The following is a 26,806-nucleotide window of genomic DNA, read 5'->3' as shown; positions in this document are numbered from 1 at the left end:
CTCCTGAGGGACATATCTATCTCTTTATCTGCTCCACTATGTTCACCAGCCAGTCTCTAACTGTGTCTGTGCTGTTTGGTGCTGTGTAGTGGGTTAATCAGAGCTTTTGTGCCGAAAGCAGCTGCCTGCTGCTGGAAACGAGGTTGGTGAGAACAAAAGAGAGAACCAGATTTAAGTTGTGGGCCGTAAAACCAGTGAGCTAAAACGCTCAGTAGGACTGAGAGGAACTGCAGAGTTGGGTGACGATTCTCAGTGGGTTTGTCAAAATGTGCGACAGTTTTCATAATAAAAGCTAATTTGATCTGCTGTTAGTAGGAAAATATTGATTAATGCAGCTTTAACCAAAATACTGGTATATTCTGGTGCAAAGATACACATTTTCATATGCATATTGTATTGTATTTGTTTTCTTCTTCTTGATTACTCGTTTTATTCTATAGTCCTACTCTTTTCTACCTTTTATTGGGCTGTTTGTTTACCAGATGTTTGTCTGCTGAGGCTTTTTTTTTGTTCCAAGTCAGCTCTAAAACTAATGTGTTGGGGAAAACCCCTTGTAATACTCTTTTAATGTGATAGCACCAGCACAGATTTTTTTACGGCAGCTACCACCAAGGGGCAGTTGAACCCTTCCTCCGCTCTGACGCTGAGAGAAGCAGAAAACATCATCTTATCATGTCCAGGCTTTATAGCTGGATAATAATGTTTTCCTCCTTCTCAGTTTCTCTGTTAACAGCAGCAGCAGGCTGAGGAGTCACCGAGTCAGCAGCCCTGGACATAGACACTCAAAGACAGGATAATCTGACTCTTCGGGTAGAAAAATGGAAACTGTACTGGCTACATCATTTAAAATAGTTCTGCTTGATTTTCACTTTTACTTCATGACTTGCAGAACACATAATTCCACCATAACCTTAATAGCTGGGGACCACAAAACTGGCATAAGAGCCTCTGACCGAAAGATCTCTTTCACAGTCTTTGAGTAAATACATATTACCAAGCATTTCTATTTCTAGAAAGAGCCTGACGCAGCTTTTTCTCCCACTCAGCTGTGAGGTTGCTTAAAAAATAACCATATCTGTTTATTTCAGACATGTTTTGTTAGCCCCAGAGTGGTCAGAAATGGGAACGGTAGGGTCCTGTGAAAATCATAACACAAGCATCAGAAAAATAAGTCCTATTTGTAGATAAATAAGATAAGTCAGATAAGTGAAGTCTGTAGAAACTCTTCATGTGCCTTGTAAAAAAATCTGAATTTGAACAGCAACAGCCCTGTCAGCTCTTTGTGCAGGAGTCAGTCAGCCAGCAGTTTATCTCGGACCAGTCCTGTACATGAAGCAGGCTTCAGTGGAGCAACACAGCAGTAATGCACTGCATAAAACTCTCACAGCTCCCTCTAACAGCCACAGGCAAGAAAAGTTTAAAGAAAAGGAAGAAGATATCATTCAGTGGTTGTCTGAAGCTCCAGTTAGCAAATACAATCCATATAAAAAGTATTCAGTCCCTTTTGGAAGTTTTCATCTTTCTTTCAAAAGTTTAGTTTAACTAAAACGGTTTCAAATTGAGCTAACTCATCCACGTATGGAGAACGAGGAGGAAATGGGGATACTCAGTGTTTCTTACCTCCTTTTTGTTTTTTCTGTGTCTTTATCCAGGTGAACCTGTGTTCTCCAGCCAACAATGAAACATACCAAGAACGACTGCTCCGCCTAGAGGGAGACAAGGAGTCTCTGGTGCTACAGGTAAGAAGTGTGTGTGTTGGCATGTGTGTGTGTGCGCAACCCCGTCTCATCAATTTCAGATCCATAGTCAGGTGGCCTTCGTAGTCATGGTAACAAAAACTTCATGTTCACAGCTAGTTTCACTGAGCTTTCTAATTTACAACAGAAAAGTTTTTATTCACAAATCATCCTCGCTGCCACATAGTCTAAAAGTGTGTACCATGAAGTCACAGAAGTCCTTGGTTCGATTCAAGCGAGGAATTCCTTTCAATCCCTCCTGTCATCTCTCAAATAAAGACAACAAATCCCTAAGACATAACTTTCTGCATCTGTCATTAGAATTGTACTTATAATTTGGTTGTGTTTATTTTGACATAATTATTAGTGTAAATGAGCCAGAACCTTGTCTGGAAGGATCCGGTTCCACACCGGAGAACCAGCTCAGTGTCTTGTCTGTAATCCTACTTTAGATATTTCATGTGATTTCATAACAAAACATGCCCGGACACCTTCAAACCGTCTGAGCATGTGTTTACTGACGACTCTTACGGCAACTATCAACATCAGGGCTTCAGTGGTGAAGCAGAAGATTATATACCTCTATATTATATGATGTCAACAGACTCTATCTGCTCTTAGATCACTTCAGTAGCTGGTTCATACAGCTGTGATCTTCGCTGTCTGCCTTTAGATTCTTCCCGCTTAATTGACAGTGTGCAGCCTGCTCCTCAGGCTCTTTCCACCTGTGTGTGTTTGTTTTGTGCTCTGGGTTAGCTTGTGTGAGCGTCAGTTAAAGTGCACCACCCGCCTGGGCTACTCTTGTTCATAAAGTCCATATCTAATTCTCACCACACACACACACACACACACACACACACACACACACACACACACACACACACACACACACACACACACACACACACACACACACACACACTCTCACCTGCACGCCTTCTTGTTACACATTCCTCATCTGAGACCCGCTGTGATTGGTTGATATATAAGATGACCGGGGCTTATTTCCCCTGACAGGAGATTTAACTGGCGGTTGACATGTTGCCTCCGTCCAGGTTCTTTGCTCTACTTTCTTTTCACCTGCCTGTCCTTCAGGCGTTGTCTCGCGTCAGTGTGTCAGCGTGTTTGCGTACACACTGTGTGTTTCGTAGCTAACTTTCTTGTAGCTCAGTAGAGAACTTTCACCTGTATTGATGTGTGTGTAGCTCAGCAGCGGAGCACAGAAGAGGTAAGAGTTCAGATGATCATATCAAAGGCTTTTCTTTTATTTGCTTTGTGGCGCTACACCCTTCAATAATGGCTTATAGCAGAGAGATGCATTAAGTTTGTCAGGAACTTGTCACATACATGTTTTAGATGCTAAATGTAGAAAAGGATTTCAGATGTAACACATTCACATACTTGTTCATTCATTTACTCAGCTGTTCGTGGTTCACCTCGTCATTGACAGGAAGCAAAGGCTGCCAGATCACTCGCTCTCCTCCTCACGTCTTTGTCGTCTTTGTAATCTGGATTTCGATGCATGTTGAGCCAGAAACTTTGCAGGAGATTCTTTATTGCCAGAGCGCTGTGAGACAAGACGTGGCTGCAGGGGAGAATATCTGGGAAGCAGAAGTGACAGAGAATCAGCTGCTGTCAGAGGGATTTGGCATAGTTTAGGAGAACAGGAAATTTTTTTAGTGTGCGTGTGTGCGTGTATGATGTTTGGCAGGAGGTAAGTGTGTTGTCAGGGAGATTATTGTAAATGTGCAACACATTCCTGAGTGACAGACTGCTGAGTAAATGTGTGTTGTTTTGGAGTCGAGGTATGCCAGGATGAATGTGTGTTTGTGTGGAGTGAAGGGAGAGAAAGGGACATGTTGATGTCGGTATACAGGTACATTTGTGTGTGAAATTTAGTGGGGTTTTTTTGTGTGTATGTACTTGACATATGTGTTTATATTGTGTTTGTGTGTGTGTTTCCATGTCTCTCTGTTTGCAAATTTGTACATTTCTGTTTGTAGCAACATCATTGTACGTGTTTTTCTGCGACTGGTCATTTCAGCCCTGTGTCTCAGTATAACAGACACTGAATGTGTCACCCATTAGGTGAGCATTCTGACTGACCAAGTGGAGGCGCAGGGAGAGAAGATCAGAGACCTGGAAAGTTCTCTGGAGGAACACCGGCTGAAACTGGCCTCCACAGAGGAGATGCTGCAACAGGTAATGCACACACAACACTGTGAACTGTGTTGACTTGAAAAAAAAATGCTGAAGTAAAAGAGATTTTTTACTCTATTATGTGTTTTTGGAAGACACACTGGCTTCATGTTGACTGGCTCCTGAAGAGTGTTGTATGTATCCTTGAGGTCAAACTAACTTGTTAACTTTGCTTCCTCGTGAAGCATTTGTAAAGCCCATATTTTATATAAAGATATTTTGAAACCTGCATCCATATCAGTTTACTAGCAGTCTCCCCATTCTTTGTCTTCTCTGGTGCATTGCCGCGTTTCTTGACGTGTTACCACCACCTGTGGAATAGGATGAAAGCATTGGCAGGGATCTCATTGTATCCTGTCGGCCTTTTGTGCATGCGTGAAAAACATCACTTGTAAAAGCATTGCTCCATAGCTTTAAAAAGAACCAAATCAATTACAGGTGGAAAATGTAAACAGAACAGTTGACCACAGTCAGTACCACAATATTTGGACAAACCAGGTTTTGATTAAGCAGAACTAAAACACTGTCTGATTGTATTATTCTTGTACACTGTGTTAAGCCACACTGCATGTTTTTATTGGCCTCAGACTCCACTGATTAATTTACCGCCGCGACATGGTTGCTAACACGGAATGCATGAAACCCCAGGTCGGTTTTGTCCATTGTAAATCTCAATACATTTTATTTAAACTGTTAAAGACGTCTGCATTCTCAATACTGTTGACAAAATAAAGAGAAAGGCACTATACTTTCTGCAGTTCTACTATGACTGGAAAGTAAAGGAGAGAAAAGACAAGTCTGGAGCCACAGATGGCAACAACATACCTGTTCTGCAGCAAAGTTCAGTTTTATGTCACTGCGCGGTCTCAGTCATTATACTACTATTAAGTGTGTTTTAGCTGAAAGTGAAATACAGCCGATCAAAATGTCGGACCAGTTGATCCAACTGAAAGTTCGACAGTCAGGTGATTAGTCAAGCGTTGTGATGCTCTTCAAATGGTAACCAATCTGGCAGAAATCCTAAAATAAGTCAGGCTCGAGTGTGTTAGTGTGTTAACCAATCAGGCTCTAGTAATGTGGCTGCTAGTAAGAGTTCAGTTTAATTCAATTTGACTAATTGAGCCAATATTGTAACCACAACTATAGTGCATTCATTTGCAGAATGAATTTGTGACAACTAAATAACAGGCAAACATTAGCATTGTTCTTAAATGAAATGAAACATACGTTCTTATTTGTGTCCAGCCAATGATCTCAAGTGATGGCACCAGCACGCTCGCTTTTGTCAAACAGGATGTGCACAGAGTAGCCGTGGAATACCGGTGGGAATAGAGTGGGACTGTAAATGAATAAATAAAGGAGTGGCGCCGGGTTTCATTCAGAGCGTTCCAGCTTGACTTTATACCGCTGACTTCCTCTGACTCATCACTTGTCAGTTATGTTCCACACAAACCACAGGAACAATAGATTTTACAGGTCAAAGCTCCACATTACACCGTGTTTGTTTTATTGTTACTAGATAAGACCACGTTTACCCTTAAAACAGGCCCAGTTGGAAGGTGACCTTTTGGGATAAAGGACTGTGGACTGTTCTGCTGCCACTGTTGTTTCATACCTCTGTCAGATTAAAGCACTGCTATTGGCTTTGCATCAGTGTAGTGAGGCCTAAAATATTCTGTTTTTGGTTCACTGAGTTGTTATTGGCTCAAAGTAAAATGAGGACAAAGATTTGTTCTGGTCAGAGCAAAGAAATAAAACATTCCTTATTATGACACAGAAGCTTGATACATGAGACAAACTGGAATGAGCAAGAATAACGTTTGGCCAGATGTTATCTGTGAAACCAAAATAACATCTTTAACAGGACACTGCTTGCCAGGTTTGTGTATTTCTGTGCAACTTAATCACAAGCATGTCTGAAAGGATTTCACAGAGAATGATCCTGCTTTCTCACCTGCCTGAACTAACAGCATCTGATGCAACAGCAAGTGCTGTCAAAAACAGATAAGACTTTTGAAAACTTTGAAATCCAAATGCTGGTGGGCGAAAACCTTGTAGTTGCAGAAATAACTCTGAATGAAGTACAGCCTAAGAAAGCTGCTAGCAGGATTGTCTAAACGCTGCTTTAGAATACAGGTCACACTTCTGCTTAGTTGCCATTATAAAGTATAACCCGAGACTCTAGTAAAGTTGGGACGCTGTCTAAATAAAAGCAGATTGCAATCATTTGCAAGTGAGCTGTGTTTACTGACAACAGTTTTAAGAAGTTTTAAGAAAGTAGTGAATCTCGCCCCATCCTTGATTGTGAACGACTGAGCCTTTCCAAGGTGCCCTTTTCATACTTAATCATGACACTATCACCTATTACCAAAGAACCTGTTTACCTGTGAAATGTTCCAAACAGGTGTTTTTGGAGCATTTCACAACTTTCACAGTCTTTTGTTGCTCCTGTCCCAACGTGTTTCAAACATGTTGCTGCCATCAAATTGACAGATTACATTCAACATATAAAAATTTACAAAAATCAATGAAGTTGGTGAGGTTAAACACTAAATAAATTGTCTTTGTACTCCTGTACTACTGTTTTCAATTGAATATTTGTCAAAAAAAAATTAAGAAATTATCACATTTAGTTTAAGCAGTATTCCAACTCATTTAGAATAGGCGCTGTCGTGTGAAACACTGACTGTCTTCAAGTTGTTCCAACTTTTATACTTGACGTCATTAATGCGGCAATCTCATGAGCTCTGCCAGGCAGGACACAACAAGACCGCAGCTCTGTGTATCAGAGAATCAACCCTCTGTTTAGACTCCTCAGCAGGCTCTTTGTCCTCCTCGTTGTCAAGAGCGAGGATAAAAAGGCCACAGTCCCAAAATAAATACCCCACAAGGGCTGTGACGTTTATCATCTTTATCCAGCTTGCTTTTAAAAATCCACTTATTTATTCTGTCTGCATCGAATAAGAGCAGTTATAGAAAAACACAGCAGGAATCAGAACAGGCTCTTCCCTTTTTTCTAAGGAAGGGAGACCTCTTCTTCTCTGTTTCTGTCAGTTGTGGTTCAAAAACAGAATTTGTACCATGCTGCAGTAAAACTGAATCATTGTTTGCAACGTTTCAAACTACCTGCAGATCTCCACCTGCCATTGCACCTGATCTTCTTTACAGTCCTTCATGACCAGTGACTGTAGGTCCGGACGTATTACTGGATTTAGCTGCACTGATCTGCAGCTGTTGTGTGTTAGTGATCAGTGTTTGTGTGTAACACTGTCCCATTTCACAGTTAATGACTTCAGGTCAAATAGCTAATGTGATACGCGATGTTTGCCGAGAGAGATGAAGGTGGAGTGCGGAGGAAGATAACGGTCATCATGCTCCTGGGTGTGTTTGTGTGTCTGTTGTTTGCATTGTGTCGCCTTTCTTCATGATTTATCATCTCCCAGATCTGTTCCTCTTAAATCCCCTCAATATATACCTAGAGAGAAAGTTTACGTGATTTAAAAGGTGACAGCATGTCTGCAGCAGGATGTCCTCTGTGTGTGTCACCCTCTTTACTGAGTGTGTGTTTGAGCGAGAGAGAAAAGGAGAAAGAGAAGAAGATTTAATATTATGTGTCAGAGCTGCAGGGCTGCTACTGCTGTGGGAACCACAACTAATCTAATAAGGAATAGTCCTTAGTCAGCACGCACACACACACACACACACACACACACACACACACACACACACACACACACACACACACACACACACACACACACACACACACACACACACACACACACAGTACAGTGTTCTCATGCTAGAGGGGATCCACCCACACATGTAGTCATACTGTGACTACATGTCCCACTGTGCCTTTATTTAGACACAGAAATCACTGTATTGAGACATTTCTGTGAGCTTGGTTTACAGTGTTGTGGATAAAAAAAAAAAACACCAACTCACACACATATAAAGCTTCAGTCAAGGGTCATTATCTCTCCTGATGTGCACACAGAAAAAAGTACTCGACTCATCATAAATCACTAAAATTCGTCAACATAATTCTCATTCTAGTAAAGTATCTCCAGAATTTCAACAATCCAGCCATTTCAGTTGTGGACTGTGTGTAAATATCACACATACTGTACCTTACAATAATCATACCAAACATTTCCAGTTGCCATTGTCAACATGCAGCCATCAGGATGCTCCAAAATTGTGACCATTTTAAGGAGTTGACCAATTCTACAATAACTTTCACTGTTTGTTTGTCACCTGGGTTGAATTCATATCAGTGGTGTCACTGATAACCAGTATTGACAATAACCGTGATGATCAAAAAGTAAAATATTGATATTGTGTTAATAATAGACACATTATATTGTGTAAATAATCCAATGTCTCTTAAATCGTTTCTGTATGTTTATGTTCTCGCTTTGTTATATTAGGTGACGGTAAAGCACCTCAACACTGCTTGTCAACCGCCATACAACAGAAAAAGAAGAAGAAAAAGCCGCAGTAACAGTCTGTTAGTGTTATTCATTTGACAAACTTAGACTAAACTAAGTTTTGTGTGAAAGTACAGATGAATTTGAATGAGAGCATTTTTTCCTCAAATGTGTACGATAATCATCCAGTGAAAATCTGATATCGTGTCTGCCCTAATTCATACAGTGTATGCAAAGACTGCAGCTGATCCTTAAATGTCAGATGTCGGATGCACCAGTCCCTAATTTGTAACTGCTGCAGCAATGCTAAGTGTACATAAACGGCTACACTAATCATGTGTTTAAAGTAACGGTGGCTCAAGCTGGCAGGAAGAGGCAGAGTTTGGAGATCTTCAAAATTGTTCATTTTTTTTTTAACGAATGTGGTCATTCATTGTACAGATTGCATTTAGAGCTGCTTGAGATCCCATCCCAGTGTGACCCTGAGGACTTCCTCACCAACGCGTGCATTTACATCTCCATTAGCATGCGTTTTCTCCTCAACATATCCAGATAGGTGTTGTGCCAGGTGAGACTGGGGTGTCGTTTAATACTTTAATATGGAGTCACCAGAAGACTGGTGTCTTTCAAATAGTGGATATTTCATGATAAAATGACATTCTTCAGATATAAAGCACTCTGAGTCCAGATCTGAGTTCTGGGCTATGTAACTGTGTCATGTTTAACACAGTCCAGTTTTGGAGATGAGTGCAGCCTCTTTAAAGAGATCTATAAATGCTGTAGAGAGGATGATAATTTGTCACATGCTGCTCCTCATAATTGAAGGAAGGCAAATGTTAGGCAGCTGAGCTGTGGGCCAACACCACACAGTTCTGATAAATTACTTCTAAAGACTGCAGCTTATCCTGCTGTAAGTGACACTGGTGTTAGATTGCAAACTGACGGTCAGCTGCCATAACTAAGCAGATTTTCTGTGTGCATGTGTGTGTGTGGCTGCTGAGCTGCAGTGATTACGGGGTTTTAACTGTCTGTCTGTGGCTGTGGCGTTGACACAATTTGTTTACCACGTGATATTTTCATTTGGACAGTGTGGTGTCTCTCTGTGGGCAAAGACAGTTGTCTGTGATGTGTTTAATGTGGCATACACGGAAAAAGAAAGCAAATAAGTTTAAGCATCAGCACAATTTAGAAAAAGATAAGTTTGTATGAATATAAAATTGTATTTTTATAGATGGCAATGTGTTGGTCGGTTCACCATTTTGGTTGAACTATTGCAACAACTGTTGGATGGTTTGCCACAAGTTTTATTCACAGACATTTATGGAGCCCAGAGCAATTAACGACTTTCATAATCCACTGATTTCATGACTGTATACGTACATGCAACACTAGTGACAGATAAAGTAAACACCAAGTTACTTGTATAATAAACAAAATAACACAAAATCATTTTAATAGCGGAGCTCCCATCTGTTGCTATTCAACAACTGGCCCAACAAAATCCAACCCAAACTGAGGCTACTAAATGGCTAAAATGTATTAATATCAGCTTGTATGAAAGGTCCTTTTGCATTTTTAAAATTAAAAACTACTTGTGTGTTCATTAAATACAATTTCTCATACCATTAGTTTGGATTTTATTTTTTTTAATTATATTTGATAAGCAAGTATTTGTAATTTGTAACAAGATACTTTTTAATGTATTTGTGCCCGTCTCTGATTTGCGGTTAATACATTTTTGATCTGATAAATTCTTAACGCCAATTAATCAATTAATAATTAATTATTAACATCCCTACTAAACCAACTTGCCAATGATTGTCTCCATTTTTCCTTCATTCGTTCTCATTTAGGGTTTGAATAAGGAACTGTGTAGGCAGGAGGGTAATCTGAAATAGAAAATTGCTGATCTCAGTTGTACTATGTCTGCAGAATCATCTTAAAATTGCATTATTGCACAAGTCTCGTAAGATGTGTAAAGTTACATCCCTCTTAATAAGCCATTTTCCATGAGACCTAGTTTATCAATTTAGTAGGCAAAGTGTTTGCAGGCTCATTTTCTTTTCCTTCCTTATCTCAACAAGAAGGGTATAAGAAGATGGATGTCAGAGGCTTAAACAAAAATCCAAAGCAACATAAGTTTGAGTTTAGGGAGGAAGTGGGATTAGAAGTAGTTTAGATGAGGAAGTGAAAGCAACAGACACACTGAGAGTTGGCTAAGAGATGTGTGTTTTGTGCGAGTCAGAGAAAAACACACACTTCTTCATGTTCAGTAGTCACCGTACCCTTGCTTTTAAACGCACTTTTTTTCTCTGTCCCATACCAAAGGAGCACAGATGTATTAATAGAGTCCCTAGCTGGCCTGTGTGTGTGTGTGTAAGTGTGTATATTTAGCTCCGTGGGGTCTGGGCCCCCAGCCTCGCCTGCTCTGTTCGTGTTGGAAGAACATTGTACCGAGTGGAGTAGCATGCTGACTTCTCACAGCGTAGATCGCCGATATCTGTGCGTTTGTTGACGTTTTCTATAGGTGTGGTTTGTAAAAGCTGCTCTCATGTGGTTTTCCACACTTGTAACTTACAGTGTCTGTGTCTGTTTTTCCAGGAGCTGATGAGCAGGACCTCTCTGGAGACTCAGAAGCTGGATCTGATGGACGAGGTGTCCTACCTCAAGCTGAAGTTGGTCGGCATGGAGGAGACAAATGGCAACACACATGCCCAAGATCCTGCGGCTACAGAGCAGAACAAAGCTGAGGTATGGAGAGTCACAAAAAATGAATTAACAACCTAAATGCTGCTTGTATTTATGTTACTATAGGCAGAGATCCCTGCTGTGTTTTTTCTTATGAAAAGTATACACTACTGTACCATAAAAGTAATGTTGGATAAAATACAACCCCCACTACAACCAAAAATACTTTTCCAAACATTTAAAAATGTCCTCTTGGGGCTATAAAATCAGACTATTTTATCTATAAACCGTTTCCCACTGAAATGAATGGAAATGTGTTATATCATACTGTGTTACTGTGTATAGCACTGTTGGGATATGATGTTACATACGCTTTGAGAGCAGATTCTTTAGTCACGCTAAAGGTGTAGATCTAGGGATGGCAATGCCGCTCTGTTGGTCAGTCCGCCACTTTGGTCCAGACTGAAATATCTACAACAACTACTGGATGGATTGTCATGAAATTTTGTTCATAATTCACTCAGTATGACGTGAATTGACTTTGCCGATCCCTGACTCTAACTTTTTATCTAGTGTCATCATCAGGTTGAAATTTGCTTCATCCAATACTTTGTTTCACCAGCCAGCAGTGCTCTAGTGCTAATTCGTCCATCTTAGCAGGCTGCCATGCTAAACCTAGATGGTGAATGTAGTAAATATTATACCTGTTAAACATGCTGATGTTAGCATTCATTTTAAAGCACTGTTACAGTTGACTTATTTTCATATTGCCCACACCTAATGATGCGTTATGTAAGTGTGTGTGTGTGAGTATGATTTACAGTAATGTGGGTAATAATAGCATGATAAACTGGGTTGAGGTGGGTTTACTCTCTGCTACTACATGCAAAGTATCACATGTTAAAGAGTCAAACATTCAAACATGATTTAGTCTTCGCTCCTGCGTTCATGAGTGGGTACAACAATGCCACCATTACTGTTAGATCTCATTGTTTAGTCTCCACCAAGACCTCATATGGTGCCTGGGATGAAGTTAAACAAGGCACGATAAGACAAGCATACACAACCACACACACACACATTGATACTCTAAAACTGCTGTATAAGGATGTTTGTCAGTTGTTTGTCTCCTTTCAATGTTTTCACTGTCTCTGAGCCAAAGGGACTAGTAACAACATTCACCACTGGCTGCTGTGGTCACAGCAATCCACCACAAATGCAGCCAAAAAAATGGTTTCCCAGACACAGAGCCGGCCCCATTAGGGCTTCAGGGAAGAGGGCACAGATCAAGACGACTTTATGGTTCACAAAATATATATAGATTTACTAGATCTCCATTTGAACTTTTTCTCCAACTTTTTTTTACTTAAGTCTTACTACAGTGCTGCTATGGTGTTTTTAAAGCTGTCACACAATGAAACTGTTTCCATGGTGGTCTTTTATTTGTAAACTGCACCAGTCACGCTAACATCTCCTGTTTATTTTAAACAAATAATCATTGTAACAAATAATCATTGTAGGAAGTAAAATGCATCACTTCCTGCGTGGCAGATTATAATTCTCCTAGAAAGGAGCTCAAAGATGTTGACTGTCTTACAAGTGTTAGATCTTTTTGCTGAAACGATGGAGAAATATGCATATGTTTACTTGAAAAGCCACAGTTAAGCGACTGTGTGACTTGATGCATTAGAATACATGAAGTACATTTTTTACTCACCTGTTGGCTGGAGACAGATGGTCCCACTAAAGCGGAGCGTGATTGGTGGAATGTGTGTTTGACGTGAACCAGGTCTGTTCACAGATCTGTTATCGGCCTCAAGGTTGTCGGCTGGTCATTGTTGAGGTGACAGCTTATTCACACAGGACTTGGACTGTGTCAGAAAAGCTGATTCTGTACAGTACCTTAAAAGAATAAAGGTGCACTATGTAAGTTTGGGGAAGAAAGTTAATCAGTTAAGTTAATCAGAAGAGAAAGATCTTCATTTCATTTCACACCTAGACAACCTAAATAAATAAACTGACCTTAAAGGACAACACAAAGTTTTACTTTGTTTATATGTGGCGGACCCTGCCACCTTTCTAGCGTCAAACAGTGTTCTGGAGACCTTATTTTCCTCTGAGAACAGCTTGTTTATTCACTTAAGGGAAAAATATTATTACATATTTCTGAATTTGTATTATAACCTCATTAATATTGTAAATATTAAAGTTCTGAGTTTGAATTTCTTCTCCAAAACTAAATAAGGCCCCTTTTTAAATACAGTAAATCATTAATACATTCTGAATAATAGAATAAAAACTAGAAAAAAGGCTGAATTGCTACCAACTATTTTATGTAAAGTTTTCAACTGAGTCAAAAATATGACTGCAATTCTAAATGTGCATTAATAATATCCACCCCAGTTTCCTTAAAATATTTTTGTGAAGCACAAACAAGGACAGTTTTGAAAAAAGTATTATAATGAATGCAGTAGAAGCAGCCATAACGCATTCTTCTTCCCTTGTCAAACCTGACTGCTACATTACCCACAATGCAACCTGACCATCGACAGTATAGTTGGAGGTTGGGGTGTGTAATGCTAACATCAGCTCAAGGCTCTAGCCTCTTGGTAAGGAGCTACAGGCGTCAGTTAAGATAGTTTCCTTCTAACTCTGTAGTTACTTTAAAAACTCATTTTGAACAGTGTTGAATGGACCGTCAAACCCAACCACACACCAACTAACTGACCAACCAACTCACCGATATCGCCATTTTTTGCCCCCGCAGAGGGGAACAGAAGATTCAAGACAATCCAAACCAATAGCTCAAATCTCAGTTCACCGTCAACACAAGTTTAAACCATTTGGTTCTCTGGGCCATCGATAACATCACAAAAACAGAACAAAGCCGAGTTATGTTCTGATTTTGGTTTCACTTGAAACTCCGTTGTTGGCTCCGATTTCCAAAACTGCCACTAAAGTTTCCACAGTTGGTGTCTTTCAGGTCTGGTTTTTCCATCCAAGCATTCAACAAGTCCTACAAGCTGGAGGCTTTCCCACAGCCCTTTTCTCTAAGTGAAAAGCATTGAATAACATCCAAAGTCTAATCATTAGATGAGCGGTTGTTCCAACAACATATCGCAGCCAGATCTGTCATCCGGTTAATAAACAGACAAACAGTGAAAGCATGCCCCCCATCCAACTTCCCTGGCTCAGGTAATAATGTCTGGACGAGATTCAAGCTTCAGTGTTAAGCCTCCTAAACAAGCCAGAACACATCAAACAGTCTCTCCAGAGAATTTCAATTCAACAACCTGCAGACGGCCTGCCAGACAGACAGCTGACACCACGCTGTAAAGACAGCACTACAGAAAATAGCCATAATAAAAGTCATGTAAACATTTAGAGTAAAGTTGTGCTGTATGTCCCTTAAAATAGAATACTGTCATGACTTTAAAAGATATTTTCTCAACCAGCCTCTTACTCTGAGCGATTATTATTTTCTATTATTTTCAGTCTGAAAAAGTGATGTCACTCACGTCCACCAGGATTTAGGATTCAGCAACACTTGAGTCAAGTCTGATGACAGTTGTGGGATTGTTTGTGGAACATCCAGGTAATCTTACACCCAGGAAGTTGAACTTTTTGAGCGGTTGTCTGGGACGAACGGTGTTCCGCCTCCGAAGCTGTGTGCAGATCTTCCTGTATTTGATCCACGGTTGTGACGCTATTGCGCTGACGAAATCTGTCCCCAGACAGACACACAGACAGGCTAAATACTCACAATACTCACATGGATGCACACACCACTCAAGTCTAGTTGAGCAGTCTTTGCTTGTCTTCACTATTTTCTCTGTGTGGACTTTGCTCACTGTGGCACCCAGCTGCTGCTCCCCACTGGCCCCACAAGATACTGAAGCTGCTCTTGTGGTCAAGTGTGTTAGTGTGTGTGTGTGTGTATGTGTATGTGTGTATGTGTATATGTGTGTGTATGTGTGTAAAGCTATCACTAGGCGTCCAGCACCCGGGGCCGTGCTTTGATTGAATAAACAGGATACAGCGTTTTTGACAAGCAGAGGCCCGTGTTCTGCACACACATGGATGGAGTGTGATAAGCATCAGCGGAAGTAGACAGAGATGGAGAGAGAGAGAGGGCTGAGGGCAGAGAGAAACAGAGGAGAGGAAGAGAGGGACCAAGAGGGACAAGATGAGAGACAGTGACGGACAGATGGAAGGATAAGAGATGACATGATGTACTAAGGAAATATTGCTGTCTGTCCTGCAAGGCTCACACACAAAGTGAACATGCAGGACATTCACACTGCAAATCCTGCAGGATGTGGCGCGATGTGACTCTTCTCTTAACATTTTCTGACTCCGCAAAGCTCAAGTGAAACGCGACTCTGACCTTAACAAAAAGAAAAGTTGTCTTAGTAGTCGACTGCAGCCAGAAATCCACATTTGAAAATTATCTGGCACTGAGTAAGTGTGTCACTTTCAGTGATATCTTTGATGTAAATAAACACTGTTTTGGTGCGGTGGTTCCAAGAGATTACTAACAGGTATGTGGTCCTCGGCTCCAGCTATTTCATAATCATTTGTCCCGTCATCAATTGCTTGACTGCAAATGAAAAAATACTCTGATATTCAACTGAGTGTGTAAAAGCGATGCGTGATCCTCCAGCAAACAGAATGGATATGTGTATCTCTACGCTAACATGCGCAATTGTGCACGACGAATAGCTGATAAACTTCATTGATTATTTAAAACTCCTGACTGGCCGACAGGATCGGTTAGTATTTCATGTTGATAAATGTTCTGTTCCTCTATATGTTGAAAGGTCGCACACACAGTCCAGATTAATACAGTAAATAGTTTGGCATGAAGCAGCTGTCCTGATAAATTTTGAGATCCTGTCTAAACATATTCATTTGAGAAGATTAGTTTAACTCTGTTTCCTTTGGAGAGTTTATAACTACAGCTTTTAGTTTTGCTGATTAAATGTGCCACCATATTTGCTGCAGTGACAGCAAATCAGAGTGAACGCGTGTTGTGAACCCGCCTGTGTAGACGCATCTTACTATCTGAATAATGCGTCTTTTAAATAGCAGTAAACAGACTGCGCCTTTGACTTCACACCAGCTTTTTGTTGGTCCATGGTCGCTTTCTGCTAACAATCCTCCATCAGTGCTTCTGACCACACCTCACTTTAAGACCAACACGTCCAGGAGAGCACAGATGGGCGCAAGTACATTTTTGTTCACACGCACTGGGCGTGAAAATGACAACTGTGTCAGTCTGAAACTAGCAATGACATTTTGCGCCAAGCGGAAGATTGAGCCCTAGATAAAATTAACATTAACATTTAGCGTTAAGGACCACACTTATTCCGTCTTCCTAGAGAAAAATGTATTGTCAAGTCTGAATAGTTAATGCCAGGCTTAAGGGCACTTCAGTGGTGGTTTGTTCAGCAAACTCATTTATTTCCTTGGGTCTGATTCTCCAGCAGGTTTCAGGGATCACAAGGCTGCTTCTTGAGCTTCAGGCTCCACCAGAGAAATGTCAACATGATTCCTGCCTCTGTGGTGTCTAACAGAGCTGTTTGAACATTGACAAGTTGATGCTTGGTTAATGTAGTAATGAGATACTGTGTCTGCTTGTGTACAGTACACACGCACTCACACCCAAATCCAACATATCCGATGTACAGCGGCGGTGTTTTGCTTTGGTCGCGTTACGATGGCAACTGACAGCAGTCTACATTTTTGTCAGCAAAGTGAGTATGCGTTAGTGTGTGTGTGTGTGTGTGTGTGTGTGTGTGTGTGTGTGTGTGTGTGTGTGTGTGTGTGTGTGTGTGTGTGTGTGTGTGTGTGTGTGTGTGGTAGTAGTAGTTAGTAACAGCTGCGAGAGGCTCCGGTTGGCTGGCAGGAGGAATGGCAGGCATCCATTCTGAGCATTCCTGAGGGCCAAACACTTTCACCTCAGGAAACCACTCCAACACCGCACATGCTCGATTGCAGTCTTAACACTTTGAATTATTAAAACAAGAACTTCTCAGGAACAAGGTTTTGAAATGGATGATCATGCATTTTTACTGTTTTTGTAACTGGCTACAGCAAAGTTTCAAAAGCAAAAGAGTTTTACATTCTCTGGCCGTGGACATGATCCAATTCTTCGTTTATCTAAATGCAACGAAAACGTCGTGTGTGTTCTTCTGTCTGCCTGAAAGTCTGATGTTGTTCCTCTCCTCTGTCTGTCTGCTGTTCTAAATTCTGGGTCATGGTCCTGTTTCAGGGTGGGGCTGACGAGCTTGTAATGCTCCACTGAAAGACATACAGCAACAGTGAGTGTACTTTGGGAGATGCACTTTGCTTCACTTTACTAACAACGTCAAATGTATCGATTAAAATAACACAACAATACATACATTTATCATTCTGAGGAGTCTGGTAGCTTTTTTTTTGTGTGAAAAATGTTGGGATGTGTGAATATTTAACATGAACATCTGCAGCCCCTGAGGGTAACAAAACCCAAACTTCATCCACAGAGAAACCAATAAAAAACAATCATACACAAGTCTTTGTTTTTAGCTACACAGCTACAGCTGAGATTATATGCATGACCTGTAGTTAAAATGGCCGAGTCTTTATCCTGCGTTCCTGCGGAGCATGGATGCTCTGTATAAGATCCAGCTAAGCCTGTGAACGGAAGTGGTAATCACAGTGTAAAGTAAGTTTAGCACTTGCAGATGCTAGAGACACCACAACAACAATGGCTGAACTTTAAATACAAACTTACAGAGTTTGTTGCTGTGATTTCTTTTTTACATGCATATAGAGTAGAGTAACCTCCTCAAGTGGCATTATTATATTAACATTTTGCAAAGTCAGAAGTTCCCAAAGAAGATATTCCAATGCTGGAGAGGAATCATTCGGTCCTGTCAACTCCATCCATACTACCATACTACATATACAGTTAATTTCAGGTACTACTTCAGGTAATGGAGCTTAAACCTTGAGAGCGTGGTATAAAAACCATAATCTGACAGATATTGGATTTTTGAGGCCGATACTAACGACAGTATTTCAATCCATAGAATATTTTTTTATATCAACACACAACACAAACAAATAATTTTAACACAGGGGCCAGTCCAAAACGAGATGTGTCACAGGCTGATCACAGCTGGACTTGTGCATGGTTAGATGTATACGTATCTGTTTCTCACACTATTTCCACAATGTCAGACTCAGACTGCACGATGCTTCGCCTACATCTGTCTTAAGGCTGTCTCACACACTCTCACCACCCAAACACTGACTATTTTTTTTACGAGGAGGATAAAATGTTGGATAGTGGTCTTAAAACTGTTTCGCGTTTGTCTGCATTCAGGGAAGTTATTTTTGGTCTCCTCAGTGCCGTTTGTCGATTATTAATGTCTTCCTTTAATCTTCCAACGTCTTCTCATCCTCCAATTCATAAAGTTCTTCATTACACAGTTGACGTGTTTTCTTCTGCAGTCATTTTTCCATTAATATTCATATTTTCAGATGTTTTGGGGGTTTTGAGCTTTTTCTGTGAAGTTTTGAGTTTCCTTATTTACAGCCCACAGTCATGGAGATACAGTATGGAAACAGGCATTCCCAAATACTGACGAGATTAACAGATAAGTCAATGTCTGATTCTCCTCTCAACTCACCTTCATCCTTCCTCTTTATTTTCTCTCCATCTCACCAATTCCCCTCCTTCGCTGCCCTTCATTTACCCTCCATCGCTCCTCCCCTCCCAGTGTGTGGTAAATCTCATCAGTGAGCTCCAGGAGCAGATGTGCAGGTTTCAGGAGGAGATCAGCACCCGTATCCAGGAGAAACGGGCCCTGGAGGAGAGGGAGGCCCAGCAGGGGGAGCCCGGAGGCGGCCAGGCCCAGGGTGAAAGCCCTCAGGTGGGGTCAGCCGGCTCAGACATGAGCCTGTCTGGCCCTGACGCCCGGATGCACAATGGAGGACAGGCTGTACACGTAGGGAGACTTGATGGATGAACTCATCTTCCCCTCCTCCCCCATCATTTCTTCTCTTCTTCTCCTCTTCCTTTTTAACCAGTCCACACACCACCCGGTATTTGGAAACTTCCACACAATCAAACTAACAGTCTCTCTTGTAGTGTGTGTGTGTGTAGTGCAGGAGATTGGGGTCACGCTCTACTCTGGTTCTTGCAGATATGGAGACTTTTGATTGACTTTCCAAATACTTCCATACATTTGAGGGGTTTTTAAGGTTGGAAAAAAAGGAACCTTACAATAACTACAAGTAGTACGGTCCACTGTAATTATTCGCAGGTACATGTTTGGGGCATAGCATCTCAAAAACGTGCCCCTTCCTTTGCCTAACTCCTCAAGTATTTGAAGTATTTGGAAAAAACATATTTCAACCCGATCTGGATTTGTCTTTTTAAATTCTTTCAAATTGGGTTTTGGACCAGGTGTTGTGTTTTTACCTGATTTGACGTGGTTTTCTTGCATGACACTGGTTCCTCCCTCTACTAACAACGTTTACATCTGTCAGTTTCCTCCTACACTGACCAGGTGGATGGGTCATGTAACTGTTCCTATAAGAAAAATGTCATGCTATACAAGGTTTCCCTCGCACAGTGGCACTGTGCAGCTGGCAGATGTGCAGCCTGGACAGCTGGTCAGTCTTGTTCTGGGTCCTCAGGTTCATCCTTTCCCTGGTTGTTGATAACTGCACGCTGTGGTATCTGTTTCAGGAGGATCGTGTTTCCTATATTAACCACTGTACTGTCCAGCCCTGGAGACCTTTATAACTGCACTGAATGTGACCCTGATGTTTGAATACCCTCCCATTTATGTGTTGGCATGTGTACAGTTCAGTAATGTTGTTGATTCTGACACTTAGCTGCTATTTTTGAACTGTTTACACTGCTGAATCCGGCCTTGACAAAGACATATGAAGTAAAAGATGCTGTGTTTTGTTTGTTGCTGCAGGAGTTGCTACAAGAAGTGAAGCAGCTGAGGAGCAGAGTGGAGGAGCTGGAGGGAGAGAAGGGCCAGTATGAGAGGAAACTAAGAGGCACCAAGGTACATAGTACATAAACCTTACATCTTTATGATGAGCCAACCTGAACTGCTTTCACATATATACATGTCGGCCATATGTTGTGTGTTTGACAGCGTAGATAAAGAAATATCTTTTCACCTCTTATCAGTGTTGCAGACTCCAGCGGTCTGGATGCGAAAAGTGAGTTGGTAATGAAACGTACTGTACATAACTGTTGAAGAGAAACATAAATAAACACAGCTGCAGGGCTAATGTGGCCCTGTTATATCAGATCTTTATCAGAGCTACAGATTAATGTAGTGTAACCATATCCAGCATCGCTACAGTCATTACAACCGCCATCAAAATGCTCAAATAGAAAAACAGCAAATTATAATCTTGAACATGAGTCTTCTGGCTCCGGGCTTTCCCCAGAGATCTGTGAAACTGGATGTGTTGTCGAGAATATCTCACACTAAACCACCAGTGCTTTTTCATGCATTTAAAGGAATATTGTGATATTTTTGGGATATCAGCTTCCTGAACTCATACTCTCACCTTGAGATTGTTTTTAGTACAGATTGAACTACAGCCTGACAGATGCAGGATTTGGGGGGTAGATACTAATATTTTTTATCTGGAAGTTTAGAATATTTGATAACAATATCTTACCTGATAACATATTTATTAAACATAATAAATATTATGAAGATCTGTGAGATTAATTTATTTTGGATTGTGCCCCAAATATATAGTAAGAGAAATAATTTACAGGGTAGAAATCTACAACTCTGTACGACAAACTCTGCAATGTTGACTCTGTTTCTAAAGTAACTCAACCTTCCTCTGGCATTTCTGTACTATACTTTCTTGTTACTTAATGGCTGACATATATTATGATACAGTTTATCAGCAGTCAGCTAATATCAGCAAATGTTTTGCTCTGCCTGTAGATAAATTGTGTTAGTTATTGAGCTTTAGACGTGCTGGTAGGTGGAAGTTGGTACCTTTGCACAGAGCCAAGCTAGCCATTTCACTCTGTTTCCAGTCTTTATGCTAAGCTAAGCTAACCGGGTGCTGGCGCTATCTTATTATTTACAGTAATAACTTGAGAGTGGTATCAATCAAACTCTCTGCAAGTATGTTTAAAGCATATTTTCCCAAAATGTGGCCTCTTCAAGTATCCAACTTTCTGTGTATACTAGAAACCTGGTTTCCATATTCAGTACAGGGTATCAGAGAAACCTTTCCAAGCCAGCTAGATTCCTCCTGGGAAAAATCCATTTCTCGAAGATATGGAGCTATGTTTCTAATCTGCTGTTCACATATCCACATTGGTATGTAGTGTTGTGAATGCAGAGCAGCTGTATTAAAGGAGAGATCAACCTCATATTCAAAATAATTCCACAAAAGACTGAGCTGAAGATTAAAGTGGCAGTAAGTCATTCATGAGCTGCTTGTATTAGCCTGCAGCTGACACACTCACGAGTGTAGATGTCACATTACAGAGTGATAAGGTGACTAATTAGAGAAACATCTGTGAGGAAATGAGGTACTACTATGTCATGATACAGATAAGACAGCAAAGCAATATACATATATACTGTGATGTTGTCATGTGGACTTTGTGAACTTCCCTCACTTTAATCTATTTACAACTCAGCATGACGCTTCTCATGATTCACACATTGATTTAACCTCTTTAACTTCTGATTTACTTTTCTACATTTACTGTATATTCTTCATCTACATCACATCTTTTCTTGAAGCTTTATGATGCTCACCCTGACGTGTTCCCCATAAGTCAACCTGAACAATTAATATTTTTGGAAAGCCTGTATGAAATTGAAATAATGGTTAATGAGTTTGAGCATGTTGTTGTGGTTGCACAACATGACATTATCTGGAATATGTTAATATCTTATGATTAAAAATGCATCTATCTCCTAACACATTGTTTGTTATTGGTTGAAGTGCCATTGCTTTCTGTGCTTACAGTGCTTCCTTCCTCCTCTCCCTCCTCCACTCTGTATCCTCTCTTCTTCTCTGTTAACCCCTCTCTGCGGCTTGCTCTCTCCACTTTTTTCCCCGCTCTTCTTTTTCTTTCTCCTCATCTCTAAATCACCCCCCGTCATTTCCCTCTTCCTGTGTCTCTGCTCTCTCTAGCTCTCTATCTCTTACTCTCTCCATGTGTGTTACCAGTCGCTCATGACCCAGCTGTCCAGCCTCAAGCTGACTGTGGAGCACACACAGCTGGAGAAGCAGCAGTGGGAGGAGCGCTGGCGCGGCGCACAGGTGCCTCCTCTTCCTCCTTCTCTTCCTCCTCCTCTGCCTCTTGCTTTTGCTTGTCGTCGCTTCTCTGTGTTTGTTCCTTTCCTCTGATTATTACTGGGTCCTTAAGATACTTCTCTCTCTGTCTTCCTCCTTATCTACCCGTCTCCCACCTGTGTTATTCACTCCCCCTCTCTTCTTCTTTCTTGCCTGCAGCTCCTATTTTTCCTCCTTTTACTGATTCTAATTGTTTTTCTATTGTTTGCCCGGCTGAACTTTTTGTACAAATCACAGATGTTCAAGTTTGAATGAATGGGAGACGGATAGACAGAAATACAAGTAAAAGATTCAGATTTTGTCAGGAACAAGTTGTCTGTGTTCATGTGTCGGTGAGCAGAGGCAGAAAAAAGGACAATCCATCCTCCTGCTTCTGACTTTCTCTCCCTGTCTGTCATTTTGTTTGCATGGGTGATGTAAACCAAAGTGATCGTCATGTGCATGAGTCAGTTGATCATGTGAGTTTGTGTTTAATATCAGCCAGATGAGATAATTATTGATTTCTCTTTCAAAGTCAACTGAGTGTATAACAGCCATAAGTTCATCTAAACATAATTTTTGTCGTACGAAACTGCTGATTAACATTTCAAACTACCAGAACTATTCTGTCTCTTAATTATTCCGTGCCTTGGCCCACTTCACTGCCCCATTGTGCTCCTATTGTCGGCCTCCAGGCTTCTTTGGCTCATGGGCTTTTATTGTGAGGCAGCTGCAGGAGGTGTTAAGTTTGCATTTATAGCATAGCGCCATTGTAAACATGTCTGCACACACACCTGTTTTCTCACACCTGTCGTCTGCAACTGTCGTTCTTCAGCATCTTTGTCTCGGTTAGGCGTGATTCTTTTATCCTCGACCCAGATCAGGTTGTCCACAACACGGCAAGCCATCTGTTTAAATTTACTAGGGGCAAGTGAAATTACAAACTCAAAACTAGATAGATTGATAGATATGTTAACCTGAGGTGCAAGTGCTAAACTCATAGAGAGGATTTTTTGGTGACTTTTGGCTTCATTTTATGCCTTTACTCAATAGCTTGTTGTAAAAATGTAATAGGAAGGACATGAGACAAAAGCCCCAAGCTGGATGCAGACTGCAGACGTTGCTGTTCATGTTCAGTGCATTTTTGCTTTCATTGGACAGTCAGTAGTGAAGAGAAAGAAGGCAAAGTAATGGAGAAAGAAGGGGGTATGATGTGCAACAAAGATGCCCTGACGGAATCCAACCAAAACCATTAACTAATTATTTGATTCTTCAGTCACGTGGGCTTCAGTGGAAATTATAAGAAATGGAAAAATGTCTTACAAATTGCTCTCAGATGCTGGTACAAGTGTGACCATGCCCTCAGCTGTTAGTCATGAGGCAAGCACGTGAGAGTCATCACAACACATTAATAGAGATGTGAACCGATGCTGGACAGAATGCTGTATCCGAGGGACGGTAGCTCAAATGACTTCTCTTTTGAATGAAATTGTCCCTTTGGGCCAAAATACTGCATGTAAGTTGTTCTCCTCAGAGCAGCGTCAGCCAGTGTCAGTGGATGTAGTTTTTAAAGATGGTGGGGTGTAGGAACGGAGAGAACTGTGGTGGGTTTTGATTCAAATGTGGTTAATAAAATAACCAATAAAAATGGTGAACAAATGTTTTCACACCTCATGAAGGGAATGCTTAAAGTAGGGAAGATGATTCAAACAAATAAAAACATCAGTATGCAGCAGAAGCGTGGCGGTGGAGCTCTGTGGATTGTGGATTTCAGCACATTTTACAATAGTTGTCTTTAGTTGTGTTTTTTCTTCTTGCTCAGCTGGCCTAGTCATGATGTGATGACCCAGCCCTCATTTGATTGTTGATGGACTCAGTATCTGGTTTGTCTTCTCATTGTGTAGCACTGTTTTTAAGAGATGCACTTGCATTATCAGCAGCTCACAATGCCATCTAATATCATTACCCGAGGGATTCGTAAACAATTCACACCTCATCCCTTGTGACTCTGGCCGCTCTCACACAAGTACCACGAGGCATGTTAAATCACATACAGAATAAAACATTTCCAGCTGTCCAATCAGACAGTAAACATGATAAAATACTGTTGTTTCTAAGAGGATGCTGCAAGCCCAGTGGCCTTTAGACTTGAACCCCTAACAACCCTAGATATCCACTGACCTGGAAGACTGACACAGCTCACAGACTTGTACTCTGCCTTCCTCCACAGGCAGAAATCTCTGAGCTGCAGCAGCTCCTGGCCTCCAAAGATGCTGAGATTGAATGCCTGCAGACCCAGCTGCTGGCCAGAGGCGGCACAGCCAATGACAACGCAGAGAGAGGTACATACAGCTGCCAGTCTGACCAATCACACCAGATCCACGTCTGCCAGTGTGGATGATGTGCATGTCTGTCAACTCTGATTACTGTAACATCTAATCAACATGTCCCTCTCTCCTCTGCTCTAATCTTGACTTGTTTTTGACTCTCTGCTGCCTTCTGCTGTAGAGGAGGTGTATGTCAAGCAGCTGATTAACAAATGTAAGACATGCTGTGCTTTTGTCTTGGACTAATTTTTCAACCAAACTCTTCTGCCTATACAGCCACTTGGTAGCTCAGTTGCTCAGTTTTTCTCATGATAGATAACTCCAAATATTTATCCAGTAAAGTGTTTTGTAAAGTGTGATTTCAGCTCAAAATCTCAACAAATCTGAAACATAAAACAGTAAGCGGTCACTTTTAATGTTTCATCTTTGTAGTCTTTTAATCCGGTGTCTGGTAGCAGAGTGTTTGGTTTAAGATTTGGACCTTAGTCCTGTTTCAGTGTGTGTGTTGGTTATAATGCAGTGAACCAAAGTGCAGTAAGACTATATTCTTTCAGTGCGACATGGGAAACACATGCTTGAAAAGTTTTATACCACCTATACTAAGTCCACCTGCTGACAAAATGCCATATGTAGAATCAAATTTAAGATAAGTCGTTTATTTACTCTCATAACTAATTTTGATTTCATGAAAATAGTAACTTGACCTCAGAATTCTTGTCGTAAGGGAGCATCGAGCCGAGGCTGCACCGGGGGGTTTAAAATCGTGACCGTAGTTTTGAAATCATGAGAGAAAGAAATGTTTGTTCTCAATCTCAAAAATAGAAAAGCTCTGCATCTTTCTACATGATAATATTGAAACTGTCTCTCCAGCTGAGATAACACTGCATAGTTCTTGCTCGCCCACACACACACACACACACACACACACACACACACACACACACACACACACACACACACACACACACACACACACACACACACACACACACACACACACACAGTCTGTCACCGTCTCCCTTTTCCCCTACTCTGTGACCTCTCATCTATTTCTATACTTCTGTTTTGGTCACATGTTCCCTCAGACTGTGCAGGATACTAGCTTCACCTTAGCTCCCTTTATTTCAATCAGGACAGACTTCAATCTGAGTGTGTCCTGAGTGAATAAATAATATGTTTATTGCCATGTGCGCAATCAAGATGATGCCTTGACGCCTGTTATATTTTAAGTTGGAAGGCGAAGTCGTGAGTAGTTTACAGTAAGAAATCCCCCCAATGGAGCCTAGACACTAGCTGACTCTAATGAGCTCCACCTGGGCACTGGATATAATGAATTGAAGTTGGGATAGAGAGAGTTAGAAAATGGTGAATGAACGAAGTCTTCTTGCCATTGTTGTTTTTAAATGAACAGTCACACCTAAAGTGTAACTGTCGGTCCACAAGGGACGCCTGTGTGTACGGCCACAAGCACATAGTTTGAAGCCTGGCAAGATGGATTGTCAAAATCACATCATCACATGATCTCAAAAAATCCATCTGCCTTGCAATCAATCAATCAATCAATCAATCAATCAATCAATGTTTGTATAGCCCCAGTTCACAACGAAACTTATCCCATGACACTTTCCAATTTGAGCAGGTCTTACTCTTAAATGAATTTATTTACAGAGACCCAACATTTCCCCCTTGAGCAAGCACATGCCGACAGTGGCGGGGGGGGGGGCATGGAGATGTACAGAAGCCACAACATAATGACAGCTATAGTAAAAATAACAATAACTAAAATATGAATATTAATAATACTAAAAGCATAGTAATAACAATAAGGTAACTGATAAAGGCCATGTTTTCAAACATCAGCTGTGTTTGTTTCTGTTCTAAATGTGTAGTCTCCAGCCCTAGCTGAGATAACCTTGATGACATCACCATGACGTAATTAGGGTCATTCTCGCAGACTTGACAAAGCTCCTCCAAAGCCACAGAAGGCATAATGCTATATTATAGTACGAGTGAACTGAGCTTTATGTGTAAAATGGTGGAGTTCCCCTTTAAGAAGTCTGTATTTGAAAGGATATCGAATGAC

At 41.0% G+C, this 26,806-nt stretch overlaps 1 protein-coding gene across 3 annotated transcripts in view; it reads left to right on the top strand.

The window, feature by feature from the left end:
• The window catches only part of ppfibp2b (PPFIA binding protein 2b), an 82,369-nt gene that overhangs the window by 41,458 nt on the left and 14,105 nt on the right, over window positions 1-26,806 (top strand). For 2 of the 3 annotated variants that reach the window (XM_073471512.1, XM_073471510.1), the window contains 6 exons: window positions 1,653-1,739; window positions 3,825-3,938; window positions 10,970-11,119; window positions 18,826-19,053; window positions 20,038-20,130; window positions 24,627-24,738. In XM_073471512.1, the coding sequence (XP_073327613.1) occupies window positions 1,653-1,739; window positions 3,825-3,938; window positions 10,970-11,119; window positions 18,826-19,053; window positions 20,038-20,130; window positions 24,627-24,738 (784 nt within the window). The remainder of the gene's footprint in view (window positions 1-1,652; window positions 1,740-3,824; window positions 3,939-10,969; window positions 11,120-18,825; window positions 19,054-20,037; window positions 20,131-24,626; window positions 24,739-26,806) is intronic. The other variant, XM_073471513.1, reaches the window with a different exon arrangement.

This window comes from Pagrus major, chromosome 8 (genome assembly GCF_040436345.1).
Source record: "Pagrus major chromosome 8, Pma_NU_1.0".
Taxonomy (NCBI): Eukaryota; Metazoa; Chordata; class Actinopteri; order Spariformes; family Sparidae; genus Pagrus; species Pagrus major.
This window is presented reverse-complemented; position numbering and strand designations above follow the sequence as displayed.